The sequence below is a fragment of the Plectropomus leopardus genome, chromosome 13 (genome assembly GCF_008729295.1).
Source record: "Plectropomus leopardus isolate mb chromosome 13, YSFRI_Pleo_2.0, whole genome shotgun sequence".
NCBI lineage: Eukaryota > Metazoa > Chordata > Actinopteri > Perciformes > Serranidae > Plectropomus > Plectropomus leopardus.
Genome location: NC_056475.1, coordinates 25056417 through 25075313, shown reverse-complemented (window position 1 = coordinate 25075313; position 18897 = coordinate 25056417). Strand labels below are relative to the sequence as shown.

Here is an 18897-nt window from a genome sequence, read left to right as displayed (position 1 = left end):
TTTTCAATGTGTTTGTTGTGTCAGACCTTTGTAAAGTGATAATCACTCAAAATAATAATGAAGAAACAAAAATGCCCCTTTAAAATGATAATTGGGATTTATCTTTTAATAGTTTTGTCATCTTTGTATGCGTGGAGATGTGCAGCTGTTGCAGCAGACTTCTCAGATCCACCGCTGGCCTCCACAGTGACTTTAAATATTCTATGAACTGGGAGTGTCCTGCAACTTACCGTCCTAATTTATGCTTCTGCAGGGAAGCTTTTTACATGAGGCGCAGGAGAGAGCAGGGGGATCAGGGGAAATAGCAACATAGAAAGTTGCTCACTTTGCTTTAAGGAATCACTGAAACATTTTTCTATTTGGTTTGATTTACCTGCTGGATTATTTACCTGCTGTGTGGAAGTATTATGCCCCACACCCCGCTCTACTCCCTGTCTCTCTCCTCCTCTCTATCTGCAGTGCATATCTGTGCGCAAATGTCTACGCACGTTTCGTGGCTCCGAAAGACAAAGAAAAGCAGTCATTAGTCTGCGCTGTAGCTCCACGGCCCCGTGATTAAGGCCCAAACTCAGAGGAAAACACTTGAATACATATTTAGAGTCTCTGCAGCACCTCGAGCGGCTTTTGTAGATCCATATTGCGCAAAGAAACGCGGTCATCAGGGGCGCACAGGTGGGTGCGCTCTCCAAGGTGCCAACTGATCTGTCTGCGCAGCTCCGCCGCTCACACAAACTGCCAGTTTGGACCCAAGTGGACCCAAATCCACTGTTCAGCTCACATCAACACCGTCGGCTTTTTGCTGTGGCCCATCGTTTCCGCGGTGTTTGATTAGTATAGGGAGGATGGATTTGTATGCACAGTAGTCTTGGGAGGAGAGGAGGGGACATGGGCGGGGCTGAGGCGCTTCTCATTTCCCCTCCATGCTTAGCGGGGCAGCAGGGCTGGAGAGACCTCCGGGGAGCACAGTCGCCAGTCCAGCACGGAGACCCGCCTGGCCAAAAAAACGCGCCTCACACTTGCCAGGATTGCCAAATATTCCTGAAAAATATACCTGCTATTTATGGCATGTGGCTTGTAACTTTACTCCTGCTGTACTCTCTCCAAGAAGGTAAGAGAAAAAGAAATGCTCAAAATATTTTACCTCCTGTGCACTGAAGTCTTGCTGCGTTTAAGTTGAATGAAAAGTGATAATTGATCGAAATCTGAATTGATCTGTCGCGGTGGATGATGTGTGGCTCGCGCTTTGATGTATTCTCGGATGCCTTGTGATGAGGAATTGATTGAAAATCTTTAAATGAAAATATCTAAATCCATATGGAGCTTAACTAATGGAAATATTGTAAAAGTAAAGGTGTGAAGTGATTTTTTTTTTTTTTTTTTTTTTAAAAGCTGCTTTGTGGTTTTATGCAGCGGCCTCAGATGGTGCTGATAGCACGGATTGTTTTCGCATTACCAACTCCAGTTATGAATATGTAAAATGGCTGAATAGGGAGAATGAGGTGCAAATACAGAGGGAGGGTGAGAGAGAAATGAAAACATGGATCGGCCTGCAGTCATATCAATTGATTACCAATTACAGAACAAATTCACAAAAAAATATGGCAGTTGCGTAAAGTTTTCAGTGTGATGCGTGTGATTTTTTTGGATATCTTGACGCTCTCATTGTGTAGCCTTTGCTAATTGCAGCTGTTTTCATGGACTATATTTGGCACAAGCGCTCCATTCCACAGAGATGCTCTTCTTATTTTTTTTAGGATGAGATTTTTCTTTAATTCTTTTTCTGTGTGATGACAAATTGTTGCCTTTCAAAATTGCAAATAAAAGGCCCCTTTTCCCTCACAGCGGCCTTATTAGTTTAATAGATGTACTCCCACATAAAGGCCATAATTGATGCATTCAGATTTGTCCTCCGTATTTAATTCATTTGCTCTCTCCAGAATCTTTCTTTTGTTTAATTGTGTTTATAAATATAAAAGACGGGCTATTTGTTTAATTCCTTCTTGCTCAGTGCATGCAGTAAATCCCTGATCCCACTGTAAAGTTGATCTTGTGCTATTACAGTGCATTATAATAATCCTGAACAAATCTGCGTCGAAAATAACAGAAATTCAACACTATGTCTACATGAGAGCATTTTCTAGGCCTTTGTGTAACCTACCTATTTGGAGCCATGTTTACATTTATTGTTTTGCCCTTTTTAGCACAGGGCCTGACAGGTTGTGCATTTATTTAGCAAAAAAAAAAAAAAAAAAGTCTGGGGGAGGTGGACGAATATGGCTGCTGTCGATGCAAACGAGTTGATTAAAATAGGCCATTTGCCATTTTAAGTCCTGGCATTTTCTCACATTTTATTAGTCTCTTTTTTTTCACAATTATTGGCGAAAATCAGTTTGCAATTAGACATATTTACTGCTTGTGTTTGTTGTCCATGTTGTGTTTTACCCAACTCTTAAATTCACTTCATTTTCTAAACATTTGCTGTTGATTGAAAGCGATTATTCAACTTGAAAGCTGCGCCTCTCTGGGTTTTGCGGAATCATATTAATATGCGCAAATTTATTTCACCAAATGAGAAACTCCAGGGGCGTGGGTGCAGATTATAGACTTGCCCGGTCATGTTCCTCGCTAATAGCGCACCTGGACCCCGCAGACGTATTCGCGCGTGTGCCAGCGCGTGCGTCACGGCACGCGTTCCTCTCGCTGTGTGTGTGTGTGTGTGTGTGTGTGTGTGTGTGTGCGTGCGCGCGCCCGTGTGTGTGTGTGTGTGTGTGTGTGTGTTTGCGGGCGCACGGAGGAGGGGGACACCCCTCTTGGTTTTGTTTATAAATGTTGGACACAGTTTGGACGTCGTTTCTGCAGGATGTAAACTGGAAGGTTTTTTTTGTTTTTGTTTTTTTTTACGTTTATTTACCAGATTTTTAAAATGTATTTAAAAATTCTGTTGATAAAAAAATGAGACACTCAAATATCGGTGGGCAAATATGGTGAAGGTTAATTAACAGACTGTAATAAATGCTTGGCTGGTAGTACAATTAAACAATTACAGCACCATACATATGTTTTTCAGTAATTTTAAATATTTTACCTGATTGCAGGAATTTATTGTGATTTTTAATATTGGTCATTTAAAAAAACTTCTAGCTATCATTTTAAACCAAATTCACAGACTGCATCATTATAATTATGGATTAATTAGCAGTGAATAAAATCCACATAAACACACAGGCCTGCTGTAGGCCTGTTCTGAATAAGAATTTCAAATGACATTGATTAAACAAAATTAACAAAAAAGAAAAACAAAGTGCAATATTTAAAAAGTATAGCTTGAAGTTTAATTTGATGTGTGTAAAGCAATAAGGTGATCCCTCACCCTGGCACTCTTGTCCTCCCCACTGCTCACATGCCACAAATAGAAATATGCAAAAAAAAAATTAAAAAAAATCACCCTCCTCCTTCCCTCCCCAGTCCAATTCCCTGTGCTGCCTTGCAAGGCTGCACAATTAAAGCTGCAATCTGAGCTATAGGCACCACTCACTGACAGAGCTGTGTGGTACACAGGGGTGCCAATCATTACTCAGGCAGGGCACAGGCCTACATTTTTTACCAGCTCAAACCTGGTATTATTTAATTAGTCAAAATTTTAAAGAGGGTTAAAGGAGATATACAGAGCTCATGGTGGAATTTGGATTGGAATTCTGTCCTTTCAGGTGTTAGGGTACATGGTTCTGATCTCCTTAATTAAAGAAATGAGGGCGCTCTGCTCCAACAAAAAATATGAAATATCTTATAAAGTGGCTGTTGCTGGCCATTTTTAAATGAAAGAAGTCTTGACTTTAACATTTTCTGCACAGTTAACTCTAAAAACTAGAAGTTAAATCTGATTAAAAACAAAAAAAAATGTCAGTTGTTTAACTCAAATTAAAAGAGAAAAAATATCTGCACACAATTTTGTGATCAACGTTGCCTAAGGGTGGGCAAAGTGTGCTGCTGTAAGTCTGTCAGCAGAGGAACGGAGCTCATTGCACTTCCCAGCTTCCCACCAATAGGATGCCACAGCTCTGTCACTGGCATCCCCATGCTCCCATTCGTCCTCAAATCTATTAGAAATCCCAACAAGATTATGAATAAGAACTAATCATTTAAAACAACAACAACAAAAGATGCAAACGAACACTGTCGACAGTGAGATTTTTTTTTTTTCCCCGGCAAGAATTTGCTAAATTGAGCCAGACCTCCTCCAAATTTTATTGGATGCCGGGGCGGCACATTTTCAGTCGGAGGGTGCGTTCGGCAAATGTCAAATCTCTGAAGCAAGTAGTTGTTTTTGTTGGATCTCTCTCTCTATCTCCATCTCTCTCTCCATCTCTCCCTCCCTCCATCGCTTCCTCTCGCAGTAACTCCCCTCCCTCTCTCTCCCTCATCACTAGGCAGAATTAAAGGTTGGGGGAGGGGCAGTTTATGCAGACTGTGCTGGGACTTGTGATCCACAGATTTGATATTCACATTAAGAGAGAAACTGGCTGCTTTGATGTGAGGGGGAGCAGGTCCCAGGGGACTGCTGAAGTAGCACACTTTTTTTTTTTACTGACACAGCACAGGCCGGGGGGGTGTTAGTGTTGGGTGGGGTGGGGAGCAGATTGTTGGGGACAGGGTGTACAGAAAGACAGTAAGTGGGGAGCGGTGATACCCCTTCATTGATTAGATGTAACCCCCCCCCCCCCCACCTCTCTACCCACCAACCACCTACTTATGCCAGACCCCAGAGGATTATCCATACACCTATCTTCATCCCCCTGCAGCCCACCAATATCCAATTCACACCCTTTCTTACAGTGCTTCTCCTCCCACTTCCTCCTCTGCCGCTGCATGTTTCCAGTCCTACACAAATACACAACTTTTCGTCCCCAAAAACACCTGAAGGATGAGTGACGGCAGGACAGAAGGGGAGCGAACACCGGAGTCTGGGTGGAAATGAAGCTGTTTCCAAAATAGCAAGCACTGGAGGAGAGGAGGGAGAGGGGTTTGACAGTTCACATGATGCCATGTCTCTGTTAAGTTGAATACTGCTTTTGACCTTTAGCACGTTTCCTATCACTTAATCCAATAAAGATGAAATGCTGTGAAAATTATTTTACGGTGAGACGGAGATGGGTGAGAGAAGGAGAGGAAGAGTGTGTGGAGGTATTATGCCTCTGGTTGGGCACAGGGAGCTCTGGGTGTGAGAATGTCTGCATGTGAAACATCGGGGGTTCTGGGGTTTGTTTACCTCCTCATCACAATACAGTTGCGAGCGTCGAGTGTGTGTGTGTGTGTGTGTGTACACTCCTGTGCCTGTGCGCACTCGCATCCTGGAGAGGCGTAGATCAGCTGCATTATGCATGATGAAACCTTGCATAGGTTATGACTTCTGCCTCTCTGACATACATATTCATGCATGGCTCTCTGGCAGGATGTATAAAATAGTGGCTGCAACTCTGACAGCCTAAGCTTTAGCTCCAGCAGCGCCAGTCAGCGCTCCAAGACTTTTCCAGTGAAGGCTGCATGGTTTTCTCTGTGGTGCTGTGTCTGAACGAGGTTGATGAAGTCTCCTGGGTGCAGGTGATCTGCAGCAGCGGCAGCTCAGGCTCTCCTGCAGCTGTGGTCAATACTGCTATCAGGGCAGCGACAGTCCACATGCTGCTGGGGTTAAGGCTTTGTGGATGTGCATCGCTGAGAAAGGTGGTGTCACCGACATGAACAGGGGCACCGTGTGGGACACAGATGTCTCAAATTGCAGGTTTCATTGTATTTCTATTAGATAAATCAGATTAATGTAGAGCTGAAACAATTGCTTAATTAATATTCGTCAGTTGTCAGAAAATTAATCAGTAACCATTTCAGCGATTGATTTAACAATTCAGCTACACAATCTCTGCTTCCAGCTTCTTTCTGGGGAGGATTTAATACTTTCTCTTTTGAGTCATTGTGCAGAATGATTTTTGTGTTTGGGACAAAACAAGACATATGAAGGCCTCACCTTGACCTCTTGTGATTTCCATTTTTTAAACCTTTTCTTTGGATATTTTAAAGTTTAAATAATTGATCACTTATCAATAATGAAAATAAATTTGCAGGTCTAGATTAATGTGGGAATGCTACATGATGCAACTTTAAGACATGAATAACTAGGAAGGAACTTTTTTTAAGTGTTCAAATTCAGCATTTTTTTTGATAGTTTAACAGTGAAAAACCACTCTTATGACTGATGAATAGTGTCTATTATGTGCTGAATTCAGAAAGGTGTGTACCCATGCATACTGTATTGCATGGTTGTTTTGCATGCTTGTAGGTTAGTGGGAACATACTGGTTTGGTTTCAAGACTGTAATCGACACATACCTTTCCCATTTCTCTAAAGATCCATATCAAGCAAAAAAAAAAAACACTTGCGGATTTAAACTTCAGTATGCCTTAAAAACACATAAATGATGGTTAGATGGCATGACCTTGAATTAAGATTCAAAGGAATACTTCATCCCCCCAAATGGTTATTTGTGTATCAGTTAGTCATCCCATGTATCCTTGAATTCTTGAAGAAAACTTTGTTTTTCATGCATGCCTCCACCATCAACCAAGAATCCAAAACCGGGAGACAATCCTTGATGAATTGAAGTCATAGGGGTCCATGTTTAACTAATAAAAAATATATATTTACAAACTCTCATACAACTCATACAGTAAAGTCTCATTTATCCATTTTTATGCTCAGTACTTGTGTATTTTCCTAAAAACCATACTATTTAAAACTAAACTGAAAGTTAATTTATCTATACTCTCTTCAAAGCCAGAACTCATCGACTAAAAGGGTAATGTTACCTGGTTAAACACATGATGACACACGCTGGTCCACCACTGCCTTGCTCAGTTAGTTAATTTGTGTTATTGTGTGACTTTGATGAATTCGAACGAACCCTTTAAAACACCAAAGTTACACAATAACACAAACTACCTGATCGAAGCAGCGGTAGACCAGCAGCTCCTGTGTTTAGCCAGGAAAATTATAGTTATGCCAATGGAATCAAGCTTTGCAGAGAGTATCGATAAGTTTAATTTTCAGTTTGATTTTAGATAGTAAGCCTTTAGCAAAAGTGTATGAAAAGTACTGAGACTACTACAGGATAAATGATTATACTGCATGTGCTTTGTAAGCGTTAATAAACGGATGTTTTGAGATAGTTTTGCTCCTGTTAAACGCAGTTGCCTTTGACATAAATTCATCAAGAATTTCTTTGTGTTTGGTTTCTTTGTTCACTGAAAGTGAAACTTTGTCAAACTTATGTATGACAAAAACAATTTTTTCTTCACAAATTCAGCGTAACATAGGGTCAGTAATTGATACACCGAAGGTAATTTTTGGGGTCAAGTATACCTTTTAGATTGAACTGTTTGGCTGCAACAACTTAACATTTAATTGATCTGTCCATCTGTTATACATTAGTGTCACACCAGGCGAATAGCTCCTTATTCCAATTTACATTCATAATGGCTTAAATTGGTCATAACACTGTGTTTGAGTTATTTGAGGTGTTTGGCTTTTAATGTTTCCTCAAACCATGGATTCATTACATTTGTTTATTATCAGCTAAAACATTGAAACTTTGTGTTTCGCTGTGGTTAAGGTGTGATTAGGTTTAGGCACAAAACCCACTTGTTTATGGTTAGGAAAGTCATGTTTTGGCTTAAAATGGCATAAAGGTTTCTACTGTTGGTCTGAAATGGAGTGGAAAGTCCACCAGTCTGGCTCAAACCAGGACTTTGCCACTTGAGTTTTGGAGTTTTGCTGTGCCTGGACACACCTAAACAGCAGTTGTTCACCTTATCACCGACTGACTGGGCCACTGCTTCCATGTCAGGCATAAACGCAGACTCTTTTCAGATATAAATACTTAAATAAACAAAATTCACATACACTCCCTGCTTTCTGTTTCACCTCTTCACGATTTTAACATATTTGCAAATATTAAAGAGAGTAACAGAATTTGGGGCTTAGTGACGTGTAGTTTCTAAATTTAGATTGTTCAGTATGGGTCACTGTTGTTAGGTTAAATTGTTGCATTGTTTTTTTTATTCAGTCACAGCTTTCAAGTGCCAGCGCCACCATGGCAACCTGCTCTGTCTCCTCCCAGTGTGACTGAGCGCTGAGAGCTGCTTTCGGAGTGTGTATGTGTTTATGTGTATGCATGTGTGTGTGAGTGTGTATTGGGTAAGTGCATGTGTGGCTCGCCTGGTTTTGACAGGCTCTGAGTGGTGGGAGTTTGCTCTGATCCCCTTTCTATTCCACTTCCCACTCCATCAGTCCCAGTGCGCCACAGCCCCCCCAGTGCCCGGGCCCCCAGGCCATATAATCTACTGTATGAGAGGTTCTCCTGCTGCCCAGCCCCCCGAGCTCTCAGGGTGACCCCCTCACTCCTCCACTTTAGTCCTGTCCCCCCATTGGGAGATTATAGATATTGCAATCTTTAATATGGGCTTTATGCTCAGGGGCCATTATCAGTAATCTGCAGAGGGGAGGGAGTCTGACCTGGTTTTTGCAGCCCACCACTGGACTGCCAGACACATTTTCATATACCATCTGTAACATTCTGCACAGCTTTATCAATCTCCAGTCCAGAGATAGTAGCACTTCTTTGAAAGGAGGCTGGAATTGAGGAACCCTCCTGGATCAGAGAGATCACTGCATCTTTCTTCAGTCTGGTGCACTGAGCTTAGAGCCAACACAGTGACACTGTTGATTCTCATGATTGATTTTGTAAATGTTTTCACGTGTGCATCAGAAATAGTTTCAAGCCAAGGTTCATAAGATCAAGGCCGAAACAAAGTATTATCGTTAGACACAATATTTGATCTCTTCCTTATGTTTGATTTTAATGCTCCTTAAGGTCATATCTGATAGATTTTTGTGATTCTCTGCAACAGTATCACAAAGTTAACAGTCATTGTTCACACAGATGGTTTTGATTGTTACTATTTTGGGTATTGCGCTTCATGTACCTGTGAAAATCCAATAATGTGAACAACAGGGATAAGTCTCTCTTATTCTGTTCCCTCGACCTTACAGCCTGAGTTCATGATTATTCAAAATGTGTGTGACAAAGCCCCTTGAAGCGGACCATCATTTCAATGGTCAAGCAAATTTTATCATTAAGAGGTATCTGATAGTGACAAATGGTATAATGAATAATCAAAGTATTAAAACTTCTCTCTGCAGACACTGAGGAGGTCTGCACGTCTGTGTCACAAAACATGATAGTGTTTTTGTGCAGGCATTGATTGTCACTGGCAGTACTGCTATATAAAGTGAGCTTGATAATTAATAGGTGTGGTTACAAAGTTTAAAAAAAAATAACAGATGATCTGGATGACAGGGGAGTCAAATCTTTCAGAGCTATTAAAAAACAATTAGTCAATTAAAGCTGCTATATGTAACTTGTTGAGTCTTATTCCCAGGTTGTGAAATACAAATGCTTTAGGTTGGTAGTCGGACCAAACTATCAAATGAAAGCATATGTATTTGACAACAGAAAAATAACTGCTAAGTATTTGGCCGACTATTTTGATAATCAATTTATCTTTTTCAAGCAAAAACACCAAATACTCCCTAGCTGTAGACGTTCAGACAGCTAGCTATCAGCTAGTGTTAACATTCGGAAGTCATACCATATTAATATATTATGTCTTATTCAGTTTGCAGTCGTACCTGTAGATCTGTTTTTCAGAGAATTTTAGTGATACTAAAGACCATCTCACTGATGTAGGGCTTCAACTAACAATGGTATTCGTTGACAGTTAATTGGTTGATTGTTTTAAATAACCTTAAATAACTGATAAATTGATTGGAACATAAAATGTCAGAGAATGGTGAAAAATGTCCATCTGTTCAAGATTATGTCCTCAAATGTCTTATTTTGTTCATAGCCCAAAGATATTCAGTTAACTGACAAATACTAACATTTAAAAAGCTGGAACCAGAGAACTTTGACTTTTTTTTCTTTAAAGATTACAATAGATCAATTATCAAATTAATTGGAGTTATATTTGATTGACGACAACTAATCAATGAATCGACTAACTGATTAATCATTGCAACTCTCACCTGAAGCTTTTACAAAAGTGCAATTTTTGCAACATTATCATACATCAGTAATAATTAAATCATTTAACATTAAAGTATACAATTAAACACAAGTTAATCATTTATAGTTGTAATTTATTCAACTTTGCTGGCATTGCCGCTAAAAATTTCAATTTATTTTGTATGTAATAAATACAGAAAATGCTCTGAAAATTCAGCTCTTTCAACAAGCATTATTTAATAGGCAAGAAATACAGTGGAAAAATCATATAAAAAGAAAATAAAACACACACACACACAGTCATGATTTAACAACGACCACAGTATGCTGAGTGCTAATTTCACCCAATTTGGATCAAAATCCCGGATCTTTCAGTATCTGTTATTATCTTCCATCAGGTTTTACAGACTCTCTGTGCTGAACTGAACACTAACAGGGCGAACATGTGGTGGGGTGGTTTGTATTAGATGATATCATTTAGAAGCAGTGGTGGTTAACATCCACATCTGTCCATCAGCAGTGTCCCCCCAATCTTCTTCTCTGGTAATCTGTCGTTATTACGACCCCCAAATTCAAGAGACTCCCCTCCTCCTTTCCTCTTTTCACTCCCCTTTCTCTGCTCAAGCTGTATGTGTTTAATCACAGTGCCAATGAAGAACATTCCTGTACGTGTGTGTGTGTGAGTGTGTTCGTGCATGTGTGTGTGTTAAATATGTAAGGAGATTAAATAGATTTAAATCTCTGCGTCTGGCATAGAAATTCCAATCACATAACCTATCATCGAGTTCCCTCTCTCTGTCTTTGTTTGTGTATGTGTGCACACACTGTACGGAGGTAACAGGCTCCTCCCCCCCTCCGATCCATCTAAACCATCACAGGCTTTAGCCCAAATCCCTGGCTTTCTGGATCACATGACTGATGTTTGCAGCTGGGCATTTGACATATATTTGTTATGATTATTTTGCATTTGAAGGACATTCCCGCTCTGTCCATTTTATTGTCCATTAATATGATGCCGATCAATTTAAAACAGTGGCAGTGGAATCCTTTTAGCTTGTGTGTATGCCACATAACAGGTGCTCATCGTTGGCCTCTCACCTTCACCTCGGCCTGTTAAATGATGTTGTGTTGTCTGTTTGTCCCCGCAGTACACAGTGAGGATGTGGGCTCCACCAGGCTGTACTTTGTGAATGCCTCCCTGCAGAGGGTAACCTACTCCAGCTCGGTGGGGGTGTCCCTGCCCTGTCCAGCAGGGGGCACCCCCAGTGCCATACTGCGCTGGTACCTGGCCACCGGCGACGACATCTACGACGTGCCCCACATCCGCCATGTGCACGCCAATGGCACCCTACAACTGTACCCCTTCTCGCCCTCCGCCTACAACAGCTACATCCACGACAACGACTACTTCTGCACTGCCGAGAACCAAGCCGGCAAGATCCGCAGCCCCAACATCCGCATCAAAGCTGGTGAGCTGGGAGCATGAACGGGAAGGGAATGCAAGACTAAAGAATCTGAGAGGCTGAGATTAAAAAAGGGGTGCTGTGGATATGGCTGAATTTCTGAATGTACTATCAGGAATGGGCACAGGGGACTAAAGTGTCAGAGGGCCTCCTGGTCTTCACCTGCAAAATGTCTTTAAAATTTACACATACTGACCACTAAACATGACCGCAAGAAGACACAAAATTACCACAAAGAGATGCAAAGAAACTGCAGAGACACATAATAACTACAAAATGGGTGAAAAAAACCACAAAAAGATATTAAGGTGACAAGAAAGACATATAATTACCTCAAAGAGACATAAATTACCTCAATGAGAGACAAATGACTAAATAAAGATACAAGGAAAACACAATACACAAAACAGTCTCAAAATGACTAAAAAAGACTCAAAATTACCCCAAAGAGACACAAACCAACCACAAGACATGCAAAGACATGCAAAGAATCCACTGACTGCTCTACTAAACTAAAACATACAAAAATATCCCTAAAAGACACAAAACAACCACAAGAAGACACGAAATGACCACAAAGAGGTACAAAGAAACTGCAAAGAGATGCAAAATAACTACAAAATGGGTAAAACAACCACAAAGACACAAACAACCAGAAAGAAGTAGAATTACCTCAAGACACAAAATGATCTCAGAAACCCAAAACAACTAAAAAAGACCCGAGGAAACTACAGATACCAAAGAGACCCAAAACAACAACAGCAATAGGACACAAAATGGCAACAAAGTCATGCAAAGAAACTGCAATGAGACACAAAAGAACTACAAAAACAGGAAAAACAATCTCAAAGAGACACTAAATGACCACAATTAAGACACATAATTACCTCAAGAAGGCCCAATCAACTGTAAAAATAGATCCACGGGAACCACAAAGAGACACAAAACAACTAAAAAAGATTTAAAAAATAACCTCAAAGACACCCAAAACAACCACAAGGCATGAAATGGCCACAACGAGACAAAAAAAGATGCACAACAACTACAAAGATACACAAAACCACCCCAAAGTCTATGTGTCCTGCTCTTATGTAGGAGCATTGGTGGGGCCCTTTGCATATCTGTGCCCAGGGGCCCATTGTCTCATAATGTGCTCATTGTTACGGAGCAAAAGGCCAAAATGAGACACAACATGATGAGGAACGGAGCAAACGGAGACAGTTGTAACAGCATAAAGTAGAGCAGATGTGATTGGCAGCTGCAAAAAGCCCAACCCACACACAGAATCACCTGCCCTAAAATAGCCCGTCTCGACCTGAACACAGATTGACCTAGAACACAGTCTACAGAGAGAACATCTGCATCACATACTACACCAGGCCTCGGCCTCCGCTCACACCTATTTGACTGAGCTGGTGATGAACCGCTGCACTTTATACCCACATAACCCCCTTCAGCTCTATCTATGGCACCATCTGGAAGGATGAAATCCAAAACACAACTTCTACAGTGCTCAGAGCTCAGGAGCGACTCCTGTGTGATGTGTAGATGATATAACCTGATCGGAGGAGGAGGGAAAAGTGTGACAGGAGGCTATATCACATTACATCTTCATCGACAGTCCTTCACTTTTTTAAAAGGTCGGCGCGATTAAGACCGCTAGGAACTTTCTTTTCGAGAAGTACTTGTTAAAGCTTTGCAAGGTGAGAAAAGTAAATCAACACCTAGTGATAAAGAGATTCAGCGCAAGGAGTCAGTGACCTTATCATCATCTTTTACAGCTGTGTATGTTAACCTAAAACAGCGTAGTTTAAACTAATATTTTTCTTAAGATACTGTTGCTATACATGTAAAAATATCTCTTTTCAGTTAGAAAAGAGAAAAAGAAAATATGTTCATGAGACTGTTAGAATAAAGAATCAATTAATAAACACTACACAATTGTCTAGTTTGACCAAAAGCTGTCTCTGTTGCCATCATATCCTCTTTTCTGCCTTCTCCTCCCTGCTCCCTCATTCTTCAAACTGTCCTCTTGTGCCAGACTAAATATAGCCACAGCACACTTCTTTAATTATCTCTCATTAACAAACCTAATTGGTGCTTTCCATTGATTGGGCCACATGCTTTAATAAGCGAGACCTCATCTAAAGTAAAATAATACGTCAGGGGCTTTGGGTTCCTGCAGCTCCAGGAGAATCCGAGATACATGAAGAAGAAGACAGTCACATCAAACTGCAGCTGGAACAAAGCTGCAGCTTGATGATAGTTACACTGCATCTTTTGTCCCGCCCCCCACCTCCTTCCCATCATTCATTCAGGCCAGTCGGTCCCTCCCCCTTCCCTCCTGTCATCAACATCTGTTTTCATATTCTGCCTCCCAACACCGACCTGAACTAATACTCATATTCATTCTAATACTAATACTAGCGCCAAGTTGAGGATTTGAGCCAGGACCCTGAGCTGCATGCCAGCCGGTTGCTGCCTTCATTCCCACATGACCCAAAAGCCCGGCCTCAGGAGGCAAGGGATTAGCATGAACCAAACATCCTGCAGCCAGCGGCCTCTGTCGGGGCCCGGCAGCTCTTGTGCACAGGTTACAGTCAGACAGGATGGAGACGCTTTGTCTCTGGGTTCAGTCTTGTCGCCGTGTTGTTGCACTTGACCTGCCATCGTGCAATAATCAAAACTGGTCTTGTGAACTTCACTCGCTGCTACACGATTAACAACAGCTTCTAAGCAAATTCACGTCAGTGGTCGTTCATTTCATATTATTTCAAAAGAACTTGACAGAGCCGCTTTATTCCACTCGTGTGTTCAAAGCAGATGTAAATTTCCATGCACTTGCATGTGTTTCCCTTCCTGCAGCAGGAATGTATGCGTGCTGTCATCGTGTCTGTTACCAGGGAAGGGATTCCGAACCAGTTTCTTAGCAACCTTCGGATACGTCCTAGCTTTCATGTGATTTTGCTAATGAATCCCTGCTCATTCACCAGCATGTAAAATGTTGCATGAACCTGCATAAACGGAAGCAGCAATATAAGCCTTTAGTTTACTGTGAAGGTGCAGCTCACTCTGTTTTAACCTCATGAAGTTCGGTGGAAATAAATAGGAGATCTGTTTTGTGACACCGAGAACCATTTCCATCATTATCTTGCTTAATGGCAGCTCGCACCATTCATGGTGAAATGGCAGAATTAGAGGAGTTCAATCAACATTTCCAGTGAATACATGTGGAGTTCTGTGGTAATTGATGAAAGGGCTTTTTGCTGTTGAGTGATAATGCATTTTTTCTGATGATGAACACAAATAGAATATCGTTTTTGTCTCAGAACAGAAAGACTAACCATTGACCATCCATTGTCAAGACATCTGATGAATAGATGATGAAAGACATTTGGTTTAGATAATATGTTTAAATTTGACCTCTTTGATGATAATGTAAGAAAAAAAGAAATTTGTGTTTCAAACAACATTTAGACCATAATTTGTCACATTATATCACCAAACATCCATTATGCAGTGGTAGGAGAAGCACATAGGAGAGCTTTTTCTAGATGACTTTTTTTCCCACAAGTCCCTTTCTGGCAAAAATCTATTCTTTTTAATCCAGACCACGACTTTCCTAATGGTACCCCAAAAATCCCTTTCTTGTAGAAAGCCTGTCAAGAAAACTTTGCTCAACTACCGAGAAAAATGATCATGCCTCTTACTTTTTGAGAAGGGAATGATTAATATGTTGCTCTGCATTAACTTTTTGAAATGTCTGATGTGAGTTGGTTAATTGAAACCTGAGCAAACTGGCTTGATTTCCTCCAAAAACAGGGGAGGAGGGCGACAAGACACAACAAGAAATGGTTCAAAAATAATCTGGAGAGTAACAAGAAAAATTACCCCAAAAAATAAGCAAAAAGAAAGTCAAAAAAGTAAAACAAACAAACAAAAAAAAAAACCCCAAAAAAAACAAGAAAGTCCTAAAAGAAATATCAAATATCACAATCATTATATTTTTTCCTGTGTTTCTGAAAGAAATCAAACCAATTTTGGGGGGTTTCAGAGTTTTAAATGTTTTGGAAAGACATCTGAATGCAGCACATGATCCAGGTATCTGAGGGTTAAATGCTGTTTTGTATTTCTATATTTTTGTGAGACAGTTGATGTTGATTTCAGAATTTTTTTTCTTACAATAAAGCAAAATCAAAATCAAAAAAGTCCTAATATCATATGTCTGTTTTTGTAGTTTTCAGGGAGCCCTACACCGTGCGGGTGGCAGACCAGCGTTCAATGCGGGGCAACGTAGCTGTGTTCAAGTGCCTCATCCCCGCCGCCGTGCAGGAGTATGTCAGCGTCGTGTCCTGGGAGAGAGACACCGTCTCCATCGTACCAGGTAGGATGTCAATTTGGGTAATCCTGGGGTGGGCAGGTTAATTCATTACATAGGGTTTAGGTATGTCTTTATTTTTTGTGTGTGTGTGTGTGTGTGTGTGTGTGTGTGTGTGTGTGTGTGTGTGTGTGTGTGTGTGTGTGTGTGTGTGTCTGTCTGTTTGCTGATGCACCGCTGCGCTCTATGTTTGACCGAACTCTTAACTCGTGTCTTCTGTCTGCTCACTGTTCTGGATCACTGATCTGGTCCTCCTCCTCCTCCTCCTCCTCCTCCTCCTCGTCCTCCTTCTCCTTCCTCCCTGCTCGATATCTCCTCCCGCACTCTCCCCCGACTTCCTCCTCTCTTCAGACATTTCCCTCTCTGCTCTCACTGCGTTTACATCTCATCACATACCATTTTTCCCCTAATGTCAAATCCTGTCTTTAATTGTGATTGACACTGCATGAGACGGATCTCTCTCATCCATGCCGCATGACTGTCCCACACTTTCTCCTCATCAGATCTATTCCTGTCCTCTCCCTGCTTGTCTTACCACCATGTCCTTGAAGAACAGGGCCACAATTAGAGACATAGGATGTCAATAGGACTGTGCCCCTACATTCATCTTCATTAACCTCATTTGTGTGTGTGTGCGTGAGTGTGTGAGTGTGTGCAAGACAGAGAGAGATGTAGCGTTTAGTCTTTTTGTCTGTTGTGTGTGAATACATTATGAGTGTTTTATTACGTGATTAGATATTTTGTGTGATGTATGTTCAAGATGTGCTCAAGATTATATCCTGTGTTTAAAGTGCTCGCAATAACAATGTAGGAAAGAGGGATGAGAGGTAGAGGAGAAAAATGAACCAAAGGAGGAGAAGCAAGGAGGGTAGTAGGGCAAGAACGGCCTCAGGTCCTGGCAGATGGTGTTTTATATTATATGTATGCAAAACACACAGACACTGTGTCACACATACAAATGCACCAAGGTTGCAGTAGTTTGTTATTTTCAGACGTTTTTGTGTATTTTTTTAAATATTTATTTTCAGTTTTCATGTACAGTATTATAGTGTTTTACAGTAGTTTGTGTTCATTTTTTGTCTTCAGTTACACATTTTTGTCAGAAATACTAAAAAACATGTTTTTGGCACACTTTGTATAAAAAATGTATATTTTTTCTGCTCCAACATTACTCTGCACTTAAATTTCGATTGTAATTTTGGCTATATATATATATTTTTTTAAAAAAGACTCTTGCAGACATTGTACACACACATTGCACACATACACACACACACCAATCAGCCATTTTCTTTTATAAAGGTTTCTGTTAACAAATTATTGAATTAGATTCTACTTTTTGTTCTGTGTTGGCTCAAATCTTTAATTATTTCTCTATTCTCCATTGAGCTTTCCTCTGTGGGAGACAACAAATGATACGGGGGTCCTCCACTATAAAATTTGAGCATTAAACACTAATTCACTATATTCTTTTGAATTCATACGCACCAATTTGTGCATTTTATTTACATTGTAAATGTCATTTTTTATTGGGTTGGGGGGCAAATGCACATGTTATAAATAAGGGGGATGTGTCCCTTATTCCCCCTTGATGTATAGGCCTCTGCATTCAGTCTTTACATCAAGTTCCAGTCATGTTGGAGTCTTTACATTTTACATGGGCATGACTCACCAGTTTATGATCAGGTTTTTGAAGTATCGCATTTATGTGTTTGAGCAGGTAAACACCATGTTCTGTTCCTGAGAAACCAGAATATGATAGTTGGAAATATCCTGAAAAGAAATAAAACGTACACTGGGAATATGAGTAACCTGATATATTTGTGCTGATGAAAACACCATATTGCGAATATAATCATAACCACGATTAGCCTAATAAATGGGGTATTCATGTTCACGTAATTGCACTCAGTGACATTTGATCTGGTTTGGACGTGCCAGTTGTCTATGTGTTTATTTATGTTTTTTTTATGTACTGGGTGCTGCTGCGTATGCCGTCATGAGGCTGCTGTGTGTAATTAGAGGTATATAGGTCAGTTGATGAGCAGTGAGTGTGAGGATCAGATGTTGAACATGATGAGCAGCTCACTGAACTTTCCTTTCCCAACAACAGCGTTTACACACGTACAACAAGCAATGTGTTTGTGTTCAACCTTGACCCCGACCTCCACGCTAATCAACACACCGACCTCGTCGTCATACAGCCAATCAACGCAGTGACTTATCCACAACATGACCTCTAAAACACAACGCGTCTGCAGAACGGTTCATAATCTGAATATTGTGGGTGCACTCTCACATGGATACACAACAACTGTGCAAAAATGCGCACATACATTGCATATCAAAACACAGTAGACGCTTGTGGTTATATAAACAGTCCAGTGAGAAGCATTATAGATGCTGATAACCAACTCCACAGTTAACTATCTCTTTGAGTGTACCGGTCAAACTCTCCCTCTATCTGTCTTTCCCTGCTGCTTGTCCAGCAAAGGACTGTCTGGATAGGTCTAATGAAGATGTGAAAATTAAAATTGATTTTGTGACCGAGAGCTCTCTGCATTCGAGTGAGTGGGCGGTTGACTGTCTTGCCTGTCGCAATTTCTTTGCCTAAGAAACACAGCAGGAGTTGCAGTGTATTTGGAGTGAGTAAATCCATATATGTTATGATTGTGCACACATGCATCTGTCTCTTTTAATCAAAAACTTTAACTCCATCTTTTTTTTTTTTACATGCTTGTACCTGTTCCTTGGCCTATATGGCAGCATGCACAGGGCAGAAGGCATGAACACACCCTGGGCTTTTCAGTGCTCAATCATACAGCAAATAGATAGACAAACAACCATATTCACACAGCTAACATGCATGTCTTTTATTTTTTTTTCCAAATCCCCATTAGCTCTCTCTGTCTGGGATGTTGTCTGGTATTGTACTCATAAAGAGG

General features: G+C 40.7%; 1 protein-coding gene across 2 annotated transcripts in view; it reads left to right on the top strand.

The window, feature by feature from the left end:
* The first annotated feature begins 885 nt into the window (after positions 1-885).
* The window catches only part of LOC121952362 (Down syndrome cell adhesion molecule-like protein 1 homolog), a 62249-nt gene continuing 44237 nt past the window's right edge, over positions 886-18897 (top strand). The window contains exons 1-3 of one of the 2 annotated variants that reach the window (XM_042498988.1): positions 886-1108; positions 11260-11580; positions 15812-15958. In XM_042498988.1, coding sequence (XP_042354922.1) covers positions 886-1108; positions 11260-11580; positions 15812-15958 — 691 coding nt within the window. The remainder of the gene's footprint in view (positions 1109-11259; positions 11581-15811; positions 15959-18897) is intronic. The other variant, XM_042498989.1, reaches the window with a different exon arrangement.